Here is a 19422-nt window from a genome sequence, read left to right as displayed (position 1 = left end):
TTTCTTCATAGTCATCGCCGTGAAAACCTCAAAACTTACATGCAGTTTACATGTTTACGTCTATTTGTAGTTTCATAAAATGATCGTTAAATTTAAATGCAGAGATTAATTTTCTGCCTGCCATTACATGGCTCGTTACCAGATAGTTGAAATGCTTGTTAGAAAAATGATTTTACATTATATGCCATTCATTCCGGAACAAATAATTTTTCAGTTATTTTGGTCGGTGTGTCAGCTTATCTGCTCATTGCAAGACCTGTATCAACACAATACCACATATTCCATTTTCTAAAGAAACCCCGACTTATAGAATCTAGCAGAGTCAAACAGGTACAATATTCTGTCGAAACAAGCCACGAATTATTTTGAATGTCAATCTTGCCTCTTTACGGACCTCGAACTTGAACCGTTTAAGGGGGTGAGTAGAGGGTGCGCCATCTACGTACGGCTCTCCTTCCACCATTGCTGCTTGCACCCTGCCGAGTTGCGCAGATGACAGTGTTAGCGAGAACGAAACGCTACCATGCAGAGAGCTACCACACAGAGAGGCGTGCTCTGTGAAAGGAGAGCAGCGTAGTGCTTGCAGCTGGTGGATGCCTTCTTTTGTGCCGTTATGAGAGTGTGCTGCTGGAGAAGCGGTATTTATTTATTTATTTATTGTATATGTGGTAGTGTGTAATGCTGTGAATATGCCAATAAGTACAGCCGACTGTTCTGCAAGATTCACGCAGGCATAATAAAGATGACTGTGTAAGTATGACTAAACATACACAATTCTAGTAATATTAAGGCATCGTAAAATATAAATTAATAATGATTTCGGAAGTTAGGACGTTTATTAATATAGGAAAATTATAGGATAGAATGCCAATTACAGTGGCCGAGCGGTCTAAGTTGTGAACCGTCTTCATCCGCTCGAACACTGGGATCATGTGCTCGAATCCCACTCGAGGCATATTCTGTATTTATGTTGCCCTGTGTGTAGGTAGCGGCTTTGTTACGGACTGATCCCCTGTCCAAGGAGTCGTACCGACTGTGTATACATTAAGAAACTGAAAAAAAAACGGCCAAGGTCCCTAAGGGCTGTAGAGCCATTGATAGATATGCCCGAACTGATATACGTGGGAACATGCCGATATGAAAAAGAACGGCACGAACAAACGTGGTTCACAATACCAGAGCGGAAGCAGCCATGCTTAGCGAGAAATAATTAAACCGTTTAGTTCTCTACTGAGACATGACTTATATCACATAGATTTTCGCAATTTTTCAAGGGAATGTCATGCTTCCTAAACGATTAACCCATTTGTAGTCATCATGCCTCAGTTTTATTGTACGATACATGTCATTACTTGTTACATCGTTAAATAACACACGAAAGAAAATATTGTCTCATATGTTTCGATTAAAAATGAAATTCAGAGATATCATTTCATTTTGCAAGTATATTATGTTATTTAGTTTTTGAGTTGACATAAATATTTGTGCCTGTTTTTTAGAATATGGTTATTTTCCTTCGATATTATTGTACTTTTAAATTAAACGCGCGGTTTTATGTAAATTTTTGCAAGGATTAAATTTAGTATAATATGTTATCCGAACTCTTAAACCTGTACAAGTAATTTGTTAATTTGGGCACTGTGGCAAATCAGTTCGCATCATTCAACCGCAGAAAAATTTGTAAGCAAAGTCCAAAACGGGCTTCGTAACAGAGGTTTTTTAACGTTAGTATAAGGGAATGAACCATCGTTTGTAAAATCTTGACTCCTCTCAGAGTGATACGGCTAATTCCACTGTTTTAAAATAATAAATCTCTTCAAAATGACCTGTCAGTAATATATTAATAAAAGGGGATCATTCAAAAATATATTTAATTTTGCACAAATGGTGCAGTAACATGCTTTGGTGCGTAATTGACCGTCCATGAACACAAGTCGCTGCATGATTGTGTAGGGGTTGAAAGTTAGATATTGCTCTGCCATATTACAGACGACAGGTCTGAATTTGGGAAACAACCATTCCAGAAGAGTTATTTACATTCATACGAACAATATTAACTCTACCTCAGAAATAACGTGGAAAAGACATACTGAAGTTTAGAAATAGTACTGATTTTTGCTCCTTGCAGTAATGCTATTAACGTGAAGTTCAACCAGACACAACAACCCCCCACCCCCACCCCGACGTCACTATTAAACACAATCGCCGATATAAGGCAGTGTCGTTACGTTACACAACCTGTATGGGTTGGATGTATCGATATATATTGACTATATTAATGTATTCATATTTAGGCCTGTACTATTTTACGCAGAAATCTTTGTCTCATTGCGGTGGAGGATGAACTCTGGAAGAAAATACGGGACGTTAGTCAGTTTTCCCCTTTCTTAGCCGTTCTTATATAGAAACAAAGGGAATATTGCCAGGATCGGATTTAAGGTGTCCACAAAATAGAAATGTTATCCACAGATTTTTTATTGACATATCTTCTCGTTTAAAATCACGAACAGTTTGTGTTTTTAGTTAGTGGAATAAGTAAGAAAACCACCATAACCCTAATTTATTATTATTGTTAAGAGTGTTCACATGTTGACTACTCCCAGGCCCCCACAACTGTAAACCGGCTTATGAATATTGCCGTGTAATAGCTTCGTAGCTTCTCGGTTTACAGTTGTGCTCTGCCAGGCTTGTGAAGACCACATGTTGCGGTGACTATGGACTTTGATTTATAATCCTATGAGAGGAAGAAAGCAACTGTCGCCTGTATTATTGGACGGCCTCCGTATGTGTTCAAAGAAATGGGTAGAAGTTACGAAACATTTTCAATTTACATTATCCAAGGTACGACCTAGAAACCTTATAGATTCCAGCCTCCTCTAGCACTCCCAGTCCCAGATACTGACAGTGTCACCTGAGCTACTTTCTTTTGAAAAGTAATATAACAAAACTTTAACTGTTAATTTTTTCGTGGTGGTTCATCACCTTCTTTCCCGTGTACATGGAGAAGTAAAAAAAAAAAAAAACTTAGTTAATCTTAATTCCAAATGATGGTTAGTGTATCTCATATAATTTATGTATGAAATTTCCCTTCGGCAGTTCTATTCTTTGGGGAATTTTGAAACTGTGCTGCTTGTTCATGTGATTTTGTAAAATTTTAGCGCACTTTCTCTAGCCTCATTCTCTGTCGTGTGGGACAGAGAATATGACACTGCAGTGTCGATTGACGCTGTAATTATATGTTTACAATTCTAATAAGTAGACGGCTCAGGGACATCCTATTGGCATTACCTAACCAAATGAGTAAGAAGTCATTTGACTGGAGATGGGTAATTCGGCAACGGTGACCTCAGATGTGGTATTCAAGTAGGTGGCTAAAGATGATGGCTTGTAAATCTTTCTTTTTCGTCATATAAGGCCGTGCCATAGCTCAGGCGGTTAGTTTCCTGCTGCCCACCACGGCGGCCCTGGTTCGAACCCAAGTAAAGTTATGTGGGATTTGTGGTGGACAAAGTGGCACTGGGGCAGGTTTTCTACGAGTGCTTCGATTTCCCCTGCCAATTCTCATTCCACCCACGACTTCACATTCATCATATCCGGGGCTTGTGCAGTAGGCCAACTAGAGGCCGACGTACCAAGTGGACTCAGTAATACCCCACCCCAAGAAACTAAAAAAAATAAATGTAACCATTTCTTACAGATATGTCGGTTCACTTTAACTGAATTTGCCATAAATTCGATCATGTCGGAGGTTACCAACACTTTCAAAATATCAGAACTTGGACCTTATAGTGTCGAATAATACAATGATTGATGAACAATGAATAGCAGTGGGTTAGGAAGGAAATTTGATGGCCTGATCGAGGTAATGTTCCGAAATTACTTAGAGAGACTGAAGAGAACCTACGAAGAACCTCAGTCAGGGCAGCTGGTGTACGGGACGAAATTCGAACCCCGTATCTTCCGAATACAAACGTAGAGCATTACCGCTACCCCAGTCGGCCCCCCAAGAACAGTATATGAACTTCGGTTCGGAAGTAGATTTATCTTGTGGTATTCCTGTTTATGATACCTTACAATCTTTTAGGTGGTTACCAGTCTTTCGGAGGAAGGTGCTAACTCCTTATTCAGACAAAAGTGAAATCGGGGTTTCTTTGACTTTGGTCCCCGTCTTTGGTTCATTCGATTGGCTGTAGATATTGAGGATAATGTGCGTGAGGTTGGCTCAAGTGTAGTACTGAAGGCCAAATTTAACCACACCATACATTTCTGTCAGTGATAGTGAATGGAACATTTAGCATTGCCCGTTAGTTCGCACTTGAACAAGTCTCACGCATGTAATGATGAAAACCCGTTTAAAATAAGCAAAATATTTCACACTTACTACAACAAAACCAAATTGTGCAAATATTGCATTGTATCAAACAGGTTTATTTTTAATCTGTTAATATGGGCGTATATGCACTGTCTTCGCTCTCTCGGAAACCTGGATCATGGGTTCGAATCCCACTCAGGGCATGGATATTTAGTGTGTGCGCGTGCATGCGTGCGCGCGCGCTTCTCTGTTAGTATGTGCAGGTAGAGGCCTTATGACGAGCTGATCACCCGCCCGAGGAGTCCTACCGAATATCTAAGGTCTAGTAAACCGAAGTGAAACGAAGAGTTTTATGGAGGTAGCGCCAAAAGAAAAAAGTATGGGCGTATACATACGAAAGAAAAGTACGATAACCATTTAACAAATTTCTTGGTGAAGTCAAATCAAGTATAACTTTTAAAGCCTGGGACAAAAAGATACCAGGATGTTTTCCATTAGTTAACAGAAAGAGAAGTCGATGGACAGAGTTGTTGGTTCTAATAAAATGGTACTTTTAGTTCCTTAAAAAGCACACTCACGATTCATATTCATTTTCAGGATCGATTCTCGTTCGAATAACCTGTCGAATATTAAAAGTATTAGATATTGAGAGGTTACGACGGACTAAACGTAGAGTTCGGATGGTGCAAATCTGGTATGTGTATAGAAATTTGCCGTTACATTTATGGAAATTGTCACTTAACAGATACAAACGCGAAAAAAAAAAATATTAAATTCAACATAAAGAAATATAGGCTGTGACGCAGTCGGTCAGAACTTTTCAGTAGAATTCCTTTAGTTCTGGATCTTCGATATTCATCACCAGAAATATTATATTTGAGGTTCATACATCGCTGACTATTAAGAGTTCTGTCTGCTCTGATATAACAGTGATTAGCCCTTTAAGTTCAACCGATATTTCGGAGGAGCATACCACCTCAATCCTCCCGATCGAAGAATAAGCCAAAAATGGAACCACTATGAAGTAGGCAGCAAACGGAACCTGCTTCATGCTGGTTTCTTATTTGGCTTAATTTTCAACCCTGAAGATGGAGGCCACATATTCCTCCGAAATGTCCCTTGGCTTTCACCAAACTACATGGCGTTTATAACCCAGAAGACAGAACTCTTATTACAAGAGACTTTGATGATAAGTCGATTACATTCTCTAATCACTGGCATCAATAGACTCGTGTATGTCCCTGAGAGGGTTACGAATATCGACATTCAGGAATAAGATTAAGGAGTTATTTATTGTAGCATGTAGACCCGTTGTTAAGCGGTGACTGTGTTAACAGCGGCCGTTGCTAGGTAATGCCCGCAACATGCACGCAACAATAGAAGAGCTGTGGTTTCTGTTCGTCCGTGCCCAGTGATTGAAAGCTTGGCAAGTGGGAGCCCTCGAGTCGTAGGAGGCGACGAAAAGCGAACCCAATGCTTGGGTGCATAAATGGGCGACCCTATTCCTGGGTGATATAAATAAGGGGACCTGGCCCTCCAGACTGGGGGAGTCTCGAATCTGAGAGAGCAAAATTTGGTCATGAGTCCCGCGGGACTCGGGCCCCAGAATGGTTACGCTGGCGTGAGCCAGCGGCAATTGTAAACGAAAGACCTAACCTCTCGTTAGAGATGCTGTTACATAAGGACTATTACCCCAAGGGTTCAGTTGAAACAAAAAATTGTTCTTCGTGAGTCTCAAGGGGCTTCACTCCAGGACAAATTGATTGGCGGGAAATCGCCAGTCGTAAAGTAACTCTGACTCTGATTCTGCATCTGAGTCAGTCTGTGAAGCAAAGACGAGGAGGTTGGTGTGAGGTGGCCGCCACCCTAGGAGTTAGTTGAAGCAATGAGTTCAGTTGTGAGACTGTAGGCAGCCTGCAGTTGCGTCAGAGCGGAAGCTGAGGAAGACGTTACCAGGATATGACTAGTGAAGACAGAAGACTTCATGTGTTTGCAGTTACAGTGATCTTTAGAGTGTGTAAACCAGTGAGGTTGTTACAGTTATTTGTAGTTACGAGTTGTGTGTATAAGTGGTCAATAAATCCGAGTTATCAATTCAAACCGCGTCTATACTCACTCCATACATACATACATACATACACGCATGCATATATATATATATACGCCATGCATGCCTCCATGCATACATACACAAACACACAGGCACACGCATACACACATACATACATATTCTTTTCTCAATTTCTGCATTTTACACTTTCACTGACATATGCAAATATTATTTATATATCTTTCGGGAAGCATAGATGCCATAAAAATTTAAATAGAGAAATATATTCTGAACTTCGTGAGATACGTAATACGGTACAGGATTAAAAGTCATACTGTAGCAGACTGTGACGTTGCGTGTATGGGTTAGATGCTATGAAGACGCGCGAAGCTCGAAAGATGGACCGCAGGAAAAGTTTAGAACATAATTCATGATGATGTATTGACGAAATCCAAACTGCGGGACGTGTAACACTTCCAGGGAAAGAAATGTTACATTTTGTTGAAAAGTTCAAGGGGAGAGGTGACTTGGTAAACCAAACCATAACTATGAAAACAATATTAAAACTGATTTTAGGAGAATTATTTGTTAAGCTGTGAACTCTATTGAATCGACTCAGAATGGGGTCAAATGACGGCCTTCAGTGGGCACGGGTATAAACGTGTGGGTCCCAAATAGAGATTGCTTTGAAAAAACAACCACTGCCAGTGTCGTGATGTTGAAGTTTGCACTGGGAACAGTAACAGTGTGGAGATGGTGTGTAGTAGGACTGCCAACTGAAGAACTTTCTTGGCACCAAGTGACCGGAAAGCTTCTCCTCGAGCAGGAATCCACATCCGCATTTAAAGAACTGACTACGTGTAAGGAATGGATTTGCAGATCACGATCCGTCGCCTGTTGTGCCGGCAATATGCGTACAAGTATTTGGGTGGTTCGCTTGACATTGCAGGATACCATCGCAGGAAAACACCGAGCTAATACTGCAGTGAATGATTCTGGGAGCGGGAACTTGGAACGTTTGAATGATCAGTCTGTTTCCTAATCGTCTTTTCATGCCAATGCAGAATTTATGATTTAGGACGGAGAAGTGGGGATTTAACTTCTCATGAAAATTAGGTATGGAAATATTATAGCGGGAACAATAAATTAATAAAAGTATAACTTTTTCCCCCCCTTGGCACCACAGCCCCAGTGGGCCTAGGCCTACCTACATGAACTTCTCCGTTCACTTCGGTTTTTCTGAATCTAACACAGTCGGTAGGACTCCTTGTGGGGTGATCAGCTCGTCGCAAGGACTCTACCTGTACACAAACACAGATAAACGCACACACACAAACTAAACATCCATGTCCTGAGTGGGATTCGAACCCACGATCCCGGTTTCCGAGCGAGCGAAGACAGTACATGCCTTAGACCGCTCGGCTACCGTGACCGGCAAAAGTATAACTTAGTGACTTATTTATATGTATAATTTTCGCAGATACAGTTTTCCGTGCGTTATGTTAACAGATATAATTCTCAAGACTCTCTCCGTTGTCATGCTTTTAATTCTGAACACACGGAAACGTCTCATGCAGCATTCCTAGCACGTTAATTATCAATCTCCATTCATAATCTCACATGTCCAACTCCAATGAATAATTTGGTTATCAAACGTAAAATGAGACCGCTTTCGAACTGCTTCCATGTTCTGAATTTTATATAAATATGACGTTAATAGGCAGGTCACGGTAACAGAGCGATTTAAGGCATGCACTGTCTTAAATCGCTCGGAAACCGGGATCATGGGTTCGAATCCTACTCAGGGCATAGATGTTTGGTGTGTGTATGCGTTTATTCTGTTTTTGTGTTGTCCTGTGTTTAGGTAGAGGCCATGCGACGAGCTGATCACCCCTCCAAGGAGTCCTACCATCTGTAAAATGATCATGAAACTGACAAATCAGCCCTATGCTCCACAGTGGGAGCGAGAGGGGAGAGAGAGAGAGAGAGATGACCTTAATAGAGCTTGCATATTTTTCGAAGCTGTATTTTTTTAATGCTAGTGGGGTGGGACTAAGTCCCTTGTACTGCGGCCACTTCTGGCCTCATGTACCAGCACCAGATGATAGGTGAGGTTGATTGTGGAGCAATTGGTGGAATGAAGATTGCAAGGGAAACCGAAGTACTCAGAGAAAACCTGCCCCAGCGCCACTTTGTCCACGACAAATCCCACTTGACCAGACCCAGGATCGAACCCAGGCCGCCGTGCTGGGAAGCCAGCGACTAACCGGACGTCATGTTGGTATTATTGCTGATAGTTAAGGGACAAAATACTACAATGTATGTACACCTTACTGATCACATATTATAGCGAACGTTTTCAGTTCTGTAACAAAAGTTCAGAGAACATATCCAACCAAACGTAGTACTCCTACTTCAGATTATGATTTTGCCTTTTTGCTGTCGGCGTGCTGCACGCTTGGGCAGCCTCTTGTATCCACGTGCACATTATTCGGAATTAATAAGAAGTATCTGGTGCTTCATTAATTAAACATGTGCTTATCCAGTGACAGGCATGGTTGGCCTGCTGTGCTTCCGCCGAACAGCGTTTATACCCCTTGGGCTGGACTGTACAGTGACTTGCTTGCTCTGGAAGGCCATAATCATTATATGATCATCTATAAAAGTACAAACAGGATTCAGCATCAAGAATCAAAAATGTTTACTAATCGTACTTTAATTTCGTGAATGTAGTCAGGGGAGTAAAAAGGCAAGGATGAGTTGTCCTTGTGTTACATACCGTGCTCTCGTGGCATATACAGAGAGTGAAGGGAATTCTCCATACATTCTTAACCTCGGCATTAGATGAAGTTAGATAGTCAGTTTCGCGCTTCGGCCGTTTTACACGCCACTTCACACCTCGGTACTCATTAGTTAGGAGGCTGCATGGGCCCAAGAACCTGTCTCCGCACGGTGAAATTTTAAAGATAGGTCTAAACACATTTGCTGCATTCAAGTTTTGGATCATTGTACTTTGTAAAGAAAGGAGCGTAAGTAATTTTGCTGCACAAACTCTTCCTACAGCGAGTGACGGATGTAACAGACAGAGGAGCAGAGAGGGAAATAACGATTTGAGAAATAAAAGTCCTCGCTTGAAGCAAGAAGTTCGCATTGATTCTCATCTTGAAGAAAGATTACATGCATAGATCCAATTCTACCTTTCGACCGTTTCGTAGTGAAATTAGTATTCGGCAGGTTTCTTAGATGTTCATAACTTATGAGACCTACGTATTTCCTCGTTTTATCGGGGGTTCCGTTTTCCCTCGATTTCCTGAATCTTTTGAAGAATATTTTTGTGACCCCATACTGAGGAAACTGAAGGATGTATGGGGAAACTTATTATCACGTGATAAGTGACTATAGAGGGGGTTTGGATTGGTAATCGGATTTATTGAACTCATAACTACACGTAACTATGGCGCTATCGCTAGTTCACACAGTCCACAATTTACTACAACACGCATTATATCTTTTCATTCTGCTGTGTCCTCGCGGTGCTGAGTAACATCTTCAAACAGTGGACGTTCCTCTGCTCCTGGGTTCACGTCCTCGCGAGGAGGGTATATCTCACAAGTAACTCGATGTTGTTACGCACCGGCTTAAGAAGATAGGGGTTCTTCCGCCTCCCACACCTTCACCAGGGGCGACTGTATGCGACGACCTCCTACAGATCTGGCTCACAATTCCTAATTGCAGACTACTCAAATCTCGACTTCTCTAGACCAACTGGCTTCGGTCGGTTGGCTAAATTGCTGCTGGCCATCACTGACACAGTTATTCCTGGCTCCAGTCTCCTCGAGATCCATGACCAAGATTTTTATTCTTTGCTAGATATATACATGTTTCGAAATGGGGCCTCCTCTTCAGTGAAGGAAGGGTCGGTCTTTCTGTCTAAGTTTTACGTTTGTTGCACTGTAGTTTCAGCACGAGTATATCCATGCTGTCATGGAGTCCAGGTCACTACGGACTCTGTGCAGCCTTCAGCACTGCACTATGCTAAGTAACGTTTATACAAGATATACAGAGGTTTTCTGTCAATGCAGGCTTGTGCAGCAGGTTGTGATGCACTACAATATAGAGAGCATGACCTCCACCATGAGGTGTGTAAAGCTTACAGCCTTGTGGTGCTGCAGTTTTCGAATTTAGAACTAACAAATAGTTCCAAGACCTTCGAGCCTGAGGGGTTGGACTTTTTTTTTCCGAACAGAGTGCTTTGCATTTAGGTCATCTGCCAGGATAGACTTATTTCGGAAACCCTAATACCTCCGTGCCGGTCACGGTAAGGCATGTACTGTCTTCGCTCGCTCGGAAGCCGGGATCATGTGTTCGAATCCCACAAAATGCATGGGTGTTTCGTGTGTGTATGCGTTTATTCTGTGTTTGTGTTGTCCTGTGTTTAGGTAGAGGTCTTGAGACGAGCTGATCACCCGTTCAATGAGTAAAATTGATCAATGAAACTGAGAAATCAGCCCAATGTTCCAAAGTGAGAGCGAGAGGGAAATATAACTCTGTGATGTCTGTGTTACTCCACAATCTTTGCTGAGATGCATATGCAACTGCAAGGGACATTTCAGTGTTTACAATTGGTATGCAGACCACTTTTGCTTTTGCTAAAAGGAGAGGAGACAGGCACACGCATGCGTGACGGATGCCTTTCTTGACTGCTACGGCAGTTCCGCGTTTGTACCCATCCTCAAGGTCAGCCCGATAAATATCATAATTTGGAATATAGAACCTCGTATGAGGTTGGAGATATGTCTCTGAGAACAGGGCCACGTCTATTTTTAAATCTTGCAAATGTTTTCTGACCTCGTACACCTGCCTTCCAGTGCCATTAGCATTGAATGCTATGATAATCAGAGGTCTACGAACTGTTATTGTTCATGAATAGTCTAAACACAGCTTTAGTTATGACAGCCATCTTTTCTGTTTCTATCTCAGCGCCTGAGATTTCTCTCATTACCTGCTGCACCATAGAGAAGGCAAGTAATGTGCCAGCCATTGAATTACTATTTACATTTCTAGCCTGCTCTGACTGACCTGATGTTTAACTGGTGTCCGGTTTCGTATTTTTTCCTGAAGACTGTTACCGTTTCTGGTATGCTGGTTGTTGCGGATGCTGCTGATCGAAGCGGCGAATAATGGATCAGGTATTGTTTATTTCTAGAAGAACGTTCTCCCTGCTAACTCCTATGATGTCGCCGTAGGTTCCTTCTGCAATGTAATTCTTGTTCCACGTAACTGCAGCTTCTGTAATTTGCTGGGTGTGGCGTGTCCCCGTCTTGCAAGTCGTAATTGCAGTAAGTTTTAGTGAGAGTTACTTTACGACTGGCGGCTTACCGCCAATCAGTTCGCCTTGGCCCCAAGCACCCTGAGGTCCACGACCAGATTCTTCGATTGAACCCTTGCGGTCGAGGGTGCACGAGGTAGAGTAGTTGGTTGAGGCACTATGCTACAAGCCGGAAGGTAGCGGGTTCAAGTGCCGATGAGGTCACTGGAATTTTCAAGTGACCTAATCCTTCCAGCCGCTCTATGGCCCTGGGGTCGACTCAGTCTCTAACAGAAATGAGTACCAGGAATTAATTAAATAATTTTCATGGGAAGTAAAGCGCGACTGGCGCGTAAGGCTGACAACCTTGCTGCCATCTTTGAGCCGGTTGTGTAGATAAAGTGGAACCCTCAACGTCTCATAACCCTACTGGCCTTCACGGCCTGTTACAGGGATAGCTTTACTTTTTCTTACCCTTGCGGTCGTTTTCCTTATGTAACATCCTCTCTGACGAGAAGATGGGTTTGTCTCTTATGAATATGCTTGGCCTTTCGTCAAGTGTATGTTTTGCACATATACTAGCATATTATTGAAAATTCCCCCTTTTGCACTATAAACAAATATTCTGTCAGTCCAGGCTTTACACAGCAGATGGTGCCTATCTTACGTGTCTTGTGCTACAACAGCTTAGTCACTTGATCGTTCGTAAGCTTCAAAGTCAAAGTAACATTGCGACTGACGGGCATTCAGTCAGTAAGTCTTGGTGTAGGGCCGCGCCATAGCTCAAGCGGTTAGTCGCTGGCTTCCCACCGCGGCGGCCCGGGTTCGATCCCGGGGTCTGGTCAAGTGGGATTTGTGGTGGACAAAGTGGCTCTGGGGCAGGTTTTCTCCAAGTACTCCGGTTTCCCCTGCCAATCTTCATTCCATCAATTGCTCCACAATCACCCTCACCTTTCATCTGGGGCTGGTACAATAGGCCAGAATTATCCGCAGTACAAGGGACTTAGTCCTACCCCACTAACATTAAAAAAAAGTTTTGGTGTCGAGCCCCATTTGGGGCTCATAACCAGATATTTATTACTGCTTGACAATTACGGTCTTATTTTTTGTGGGGCTCCCCCTCTGATGAGAGGACATATCTGTCTTTTGTGTATGCTACTGACCCTTGCCAGCCCAGTCTTTCTGCGGTAAAAAGTTTTGGTGTCGAGCCCCATTTGGGGCTCATAACCAGATATATATTACTGCTTGACAATTACGGTCTTATTTTTTGTGGGGCTCCCCCTCTGATGAGAGGACATATCTGTCTTTTGTGTATGCTACTGACCCTTGCCAGCCCAGTCTTTCTGCGGTCCGAGTCCCTTGGGAATTGGGGTCATATTTTATTGTCTCAGATTTAAGACTTCCCTTTTCGTAACCTCATACGACTCGCAGGGCCACGATGGAGGTATTCGACCCCGCCTCCACACTGGGGACTCGGTCGTTAGCTTGTCCCGTTGGTCCTCGTGCTATAGTCTCGGGGCGGACCCTACAGGAAACACCTCTTCCCACAATTCCTCTATTGTTTTCCTGACGTAGCTCTCGGCGCGGACCGCATAGAAAACACCCTGCCCATATGTACTCCCGTTGGTTACATTGCGTGGCATGTAGCATTCCATTGTTGCGTGACGGTTTATTTTGCTATAACCTAGTAACCGACGTCTTTTCCGGCTTTCAGCGGACATGCCACAATATGTATGCATGCCATACCAAGGATATTCTATAGCCTTGACTGACGAGCTGGTGTGCCTTCAGAATGGTGGTTGTCACCTTGTAAACGTCTACATGACTATAAGTTTAAAAATTAAGAGTGGAGGAATACACTTCTTCTGGGACGTGGAGGCGTCTAGTTCGGTAGAAGTATAATTCTGTACGTCACTCGTAATCATCAGTATGATCCTACCAGACTGCATAGCGTCACATCCCGCAAGAGAGTATTCTTCACGGGCACCGCCAAGAGCACGGCTGCTGAAAGTACCTCACTTAAAATTCGATTCAATGGAAACTTGAATCAAATCAGCTCCACTCATAATCAGACAATGTGTGTTCCCGCGTTCTGTAGCTTGTGGCTAATGAATAAATGCGGTGGTCGCAGGCACCACCTCGCACAGAGCTTCGTGAGTACAACAGGAACTTAACTAACCAGACGCATCATGAATTGTACTCCTTGCCAAATATTACTAGGAACAAAGCAAGGTGGATGAGATGGACCGTGCATATAGTATGCATGGGAGAGAAGTTCATAAAAGGTTATGGCATAAATACATGAAAGAAAGAAAGAAGTAGGAAATCCTAAGCGAAAATTGGAGAATGGTGTTACTCCGATCTGGATGAAATAAGGGAGAAGGGTGTGAACTGGATTCTTCAGATTCAGGAGCGGGACCAGTGGCCCGCTCTTGTGGCGCATTTATTTTCAGCCTATTACTCTCGATATTATTGTAACATGACACCTGAAAGGTGGAATAGCGGAGCCAAAAGAGGCGGCCATTGCTAGGCTACGGCCCGGCAAACACGCTTCCGTTTCAGCGGAAAAGCAAGCGCGGGTTCTTCTAGTTATAGCAGTCGCAGTCGGTGGTTGGCCGTATGCACGGAAGCAAGGGAATCTCTAGTGTTAGAAGTCTCTACCAAGCAACGATCGGTGAAGACAGAACAAACTGAGAAAACTGCATATGCACTGTAGTGATCTGTTGAATGTGTAGATAGTGAGAATTATAGTTATTTGTAGTTACGAATCATAAGAATTTAATGAATTCAATAATCAAATCAAACCCCGTGTATAATCACTGACAAGTGACATTACATTTAACCATTTTAATGGACTTCCATAAAACACTGTTAATTTCTTGATTAGCTGGGCAACTGTTAGAACTGTTTAGAAGAGGAATTATGTTCAATAAATTTAGTTTCCCCTTGTAAGCAAGTGTTTCATCCTCTGCGCCGGAGAGAAACATCGATGCAGGTAAACTGGCGTCGCATGACGTCAGCATATTAAACCTCTCCACGAACACGAGCTCGCTCTAGTAAAGTAGAATGTACGCGTTTATCCGTAACAGGTCGGAATAAAGTATACGAATATATATTAAATGCCTATGTTTATTGTAATAGTAGGTATTCTGTAGTGGCAGATGTTATGCCATATGTGCAAATAAAGACTGCGTTGGGCTGTGTTTGAGAACGTAGTACCAGTAAACTGATTAGACCAAAGAAAGATGAAGTAACGGAAAATTATTGCCGATCTTTTCTACTATATATACAGCAGACTCCAGATTAAACCTTTAAAGACTGAATTTCTGCAACATAGCATGTAAGAATTCGGTCCGTACCTCACAGGAAACACATAAATTTTCCGCTACAAAGAAGAACCGATTAATGTTCCTTAGGTAATTTTTTTTCCCCTTTGGCACTACAGCCCCAGTGGGCCTAGGCCTACCTCCATGAACTTCTCCGTTCACTTCGTTTCTTTTTCTAGATCTTACACATACGGTAGGACTCCTTGGGCGAGTGATCAGCTCGTCGCAAGGCCTCTACCTGAACACACACACACAAACTAAACATCCATGCCCTGAGTGGAATTCGAACCCACGCTCCCGGTTTCCAAGCGAGCGAAGACAGTACATGCCTCAGACCGCTCGGCTACCGTGACCGGCTTAGGGTGAAATTAGCTGTTTATTATAGGGACCACACGAAATACAGTTAAAATCTCTGTGCAGAATTAACAGATTTTGTGTGTGTTAACCGGTCTAGGAAACCGAGATTAACGGCCGTGGGGATCAGTTGCGCTGACCACGCGACACCCTCTATCCGCCAGAATTGACACTAACTTTGCCGACAAGCGGCGGTCACTCGGTAGGTATAGTTCGCTTGCGGACTAAAAGTACGGAGTTTTTTTGTGTGTGTGTGTTAATGTAGGTGTTATATGTATAATAGCCACTGGGCTTTAAAAGGTTAACTAGGGGCTGAATATTCTGCTTGCGGATTGAAATATTGATTGGGATCTTCAGTGTCAAAAAATAAATGACACATGAAATTACTTCGTAAAAAGGAACAATTAGTAGATTATTGGAGTTTTATTTCGCATTTGAATACATACTTTGAGAGTCTAGAAGGTGTTCTTTCTTCGTCTTTCTTTTAATACGTAGAAACGGCACAGAAGTGTCTCGGACAAAACACTCATATGCCTATCCATAAGTTTCGAATAAATTACAGATAGAGTATATGCTTCATTTTATAAATTTCAATTCGCATGCTAACTAGATATTTTTAAGCTGATTGTCCGGGGTTGCTTGCGGGAAATTCATTTCTCACCTACCCCGGATAATAGGGAGTTTACTATATTCCGTTTCCATGAATTATGCCTTCTTACCCTTCCCGATTCAAAATTAATTCATGACAATATCGAACATTTAGAAGAGGAATCAGGCCATCGTAGGATCCCCTACCTACAAGGGCAATACAAAAAGATGGGAATATCCATTCCCTGAACAAGAGAATTCAAACCCGAAGTTTCAGTTCGAGCAATAAAATAGATATTATAGTTAGGCACTAATGTTTTTATCGTTGTGAGATCAGGAAGGATGCAATGAGCAAGACATGTATCGAGCATAAGAAAGAGAAGATCATGTAATCTGAGAATTTTATGGCGATGGAAATTTATGTAGTGGTATTCTTGGCTATGACGTACTGCAGACTACACAGTATCATAACCCAGAAAACTGCAATATGAGCCAGAAATAATTTTGTTTGGAAACTTCAGAGAGAACTTGGGAGGAATGGTTGTATCTATTATAGTAATCTTTACATTCAACACTCATCAGTAAGTTATGTGCTTGCATGCTTATTTTGCCTAATAAGTTATGATGATATCAATAGTTGTTGCCTGCAAGAATTTATATACTAGATATAATCCAGTCTCACCACGGAAATGAAATTTTGTTCCTGTATCACAGGACAAACCAGTGCGATCCAAGGCCCTCACCCCGTTTTCTTCAGTTTTCGGAATTTGGAATTTGCAGACATTTGGGAGGACACTTCGAAGTGCGATCGGCCTATTACAAGGCCTCTTCTTCTTACACATAACAACAGAAACATGGAAATGACGCATGCATGCATCCAGGAAACACCTTAGACAATGCGGGCACTATAACTTCCCTGCTGAAATCTCTCTCTCTCTCTCTCTATGGCTCTGCAACCCTTGTGGCCCTTGGCCGCTTTTTCGGTTTCTTAATATATACAGTCGGTAGAGCTCCTTAGACGGGGGATCAGCCCGTCGCAAAGCCGCTACGTACACACAAAATAAACGCACACAAATATCCATGCCTCCAGTGGGTTTCGAATCCACAGTCCCAGTGTTGAGCGGACGAAGACGGTACATGCCTTAGACCGCGCGGCCACTGTAATCGGCTCGCCGCTGAAATGTACCTAATTAAATATAAAAGAGAAGATAGTCATTAATGTGAAAATAATATTAAAATATGCCTCACAGAAATATGTTGTCAAACGAACAAACTCCCCTTCCCCTCCTTGGCACTACAGCCCCAGTGGGCCTAGGCCTACCTCCATGAACTTCTCCGTTCACTTCGGTTTTTCTAGATCTTACACATTCGGTAGGACTCCTTGCGCGGGTGATCAGCTCGTCGCAAGGTCTCTACCTGTACACAAACACAGAAAAACGCACACAAACATCCATGCCCTGAGTGGGATTCGAACCCACGATCCCGGCGTCCGAGCGAGCGAAGACAGTGCACGCCTTAGACCGCTCGGCTACCGTGACCGGCCCAAACGAACAAACTAAATAGAGTTAATTCAGGATATGAGCCAATTTTCGGCTTTTGTGAGCCTGATTGAATAATTGTAATAGCTCAAGGAATTAGAAAACCCTCTGTCATGGAAACTGAACTTTCGGGGTTGAAAAGCACGTAATGTAGGAAAGAATTTGTCTAGAAAGCAGAATATATTTTCTCTCAGAAATTGCGTTCCCCATTGTTTCAGGGAACATATTAGGAAATTTTAAGGTTACAGCTGCCGTGATGGGGTACTCTTGGCAGAACCACTGAACAGGTGGCAGGATGATGGGAGGCTAGGAAACATTCATTTGCCAGGCGGAATTCGAAGCCATGGTCCGAGCCTGTGACTCTACATGCGTTTACCGAACTCATAATTTATATCTGAAAAATCTTTGGCTTGATTCTCTGCCTAGAGGACTCTAGTATTCTACAATGGGCCATAACTGTGTTTCGTATTCCTGCCAGTTCGTCCTCAGTCATCCTCATTTGAGACACAGGAGCTGTAAAGCGTCGCTAAATAGACCAAGGTGCCAACTACCGTAGAGTACATCTTGTGTGTAAATGAGTAAATGGTGTAGGGCATTCTGCAAAATTTGATTACTTAGATTGTTGAATGAAACCTGAAAATATATAAACGTGTTCACAAGTTCGCGCCGTTTGGCTTTCCCTGAGTCAGTTACATGCTTTCATTTATTTCCTCTTGCTGGTTGCTTTTGGATTATAATTATGTACCAAGTCTGTGGGGGGTTGAGGCACGATGCTACAAGCCGGAAGGTCGCGGGTTCAAGTCCCGATGAGGTCAATGGATTTTTTTCAATTGGCCTAATCCTTCCTGCTGCACTATGGCCCTGGGGTCGACTCAGCCTCTAACAGAAATGAGTACCAGGAATGTTCCTGGGGGTAAAGAGAGGTCGGCGCGTAAGACTGACAACCTTACCGCCATCTATGAGGCGATTGTCTAGATAATGTGGGACCCTCAACTTCTCACAACTCTTTGGACCTTCACGGCCTGTTACAGGGATAGCTTTACTTTGCTTACTTTACCAAGTCTGTGGAATTTATTAGTATGATAATCCTGATGACACAAAATGGAAATAGGTTTAACCCTTTCAATGCTACGACATAGATAACTCGCATTGAAGAACTGGATTATCTGGTCTGAATTTATTTTATATCTGAAAGTAGTGAAACAAATGTGTCCTGCTGTTTCTTATCACTTTAAAGTTGACAACTCGTGACTTCTTAACAGCATGAAATATGCTCGTACGTTCCTATTAAAATAATAAAAATCAGCGATAAGGTTAAAGACAGTCTTACATCATATTTGTAACCATGTTCTTGAAAATGATGCTGATAAGGAATGCACAGCATTTCTCATTTCTGCTCTAGAAAGGTTACCGTCTTTATTTTGTAATTTCATTGTTGTTCTTACCGTGGACTTCGTGCAGCTGTTTTTTTTTGCGGGGGAGATTTATTTTTAAAGAAAATTGTATTTCAGATTGCCTCTGTTGACCATTTATTTCCGAAAAGGACATCCTTAGAACAAGCTTTCGTTAACGAAACCCTAATTTTCTATATGAAAGAGTGTAATGTCAGGAGTGGCGGTTTCATAATCCGGGAACAGGGTGGAAGTGTTTTACCTCTGAGAGCGAGCACAGCTGCCCACTGATTAAGAAGCGTGGAACTCAGATCCGTACACGACGTAGCGGCGAAGAGGTAAATCTCTCCCCCTGCTAGGAATTAAACCCCAGTTGCTCGTACCAGAGGTGGACGCTTTATTAACTCCGTTATGCTGTTCATATAAAAGAGAAGTGAGACTTTGTATACTGCCAGAATATTAAAATATTCACTCAAATTATTGAGAGTTTATCTTTTATCAGTCGATCTGCAAGACACCGGCAAATGAAGGAGCATTGGTGTATTTAACTTTGTA

The 19422-nt window shown here is 42.5% G+C and overlaps 1 protein-coding gene across 1 annotated transcript in view; it reads left to right on the top strand.

The window, feature by feature from the left end:
* Positions 1 to 490: 490 nt before the first annotated feature.
* Positions 491 to 19422, top strand: part of LOC111867139 (galactosylgalactosylxylosylprotein 3-beta-glucuronosyltransferase P) — a 132711-nt gene continuing 113779 nt past the window's right edge. The window contains exon 1 of the mRNA XM_023856704.2: positions 491 to 638. Coding sequence (XP_023712472.1) covers positions 614 to 638 — 25 coding nt within the window. The 5' untranslated portion in view covers positions 491 to 613. The remainder of the gene's footprint in view (positions 639 to 19422) is intronic.

The sequence above is a fragment of the Cryptotermes secundus genome, unplaced genomic scaffold (assembly GCF_002891405.2).
Source record: "Cryptotermes secundus unplaced genomic scaffold, Csec_1.0 scaffold277, whole genome shotgun sequence".
In the NCBI taxonomy this organism is placed as follows: Eukaryota; Metazoa; Arthropoda; class Insecta; order Blattodea; family Kalotermitidae; genus Cryptotermes; species Cryptotermes secundus.
This window is presented reverse-complemented; position numbering and strand designations above follow the sequence as displayed.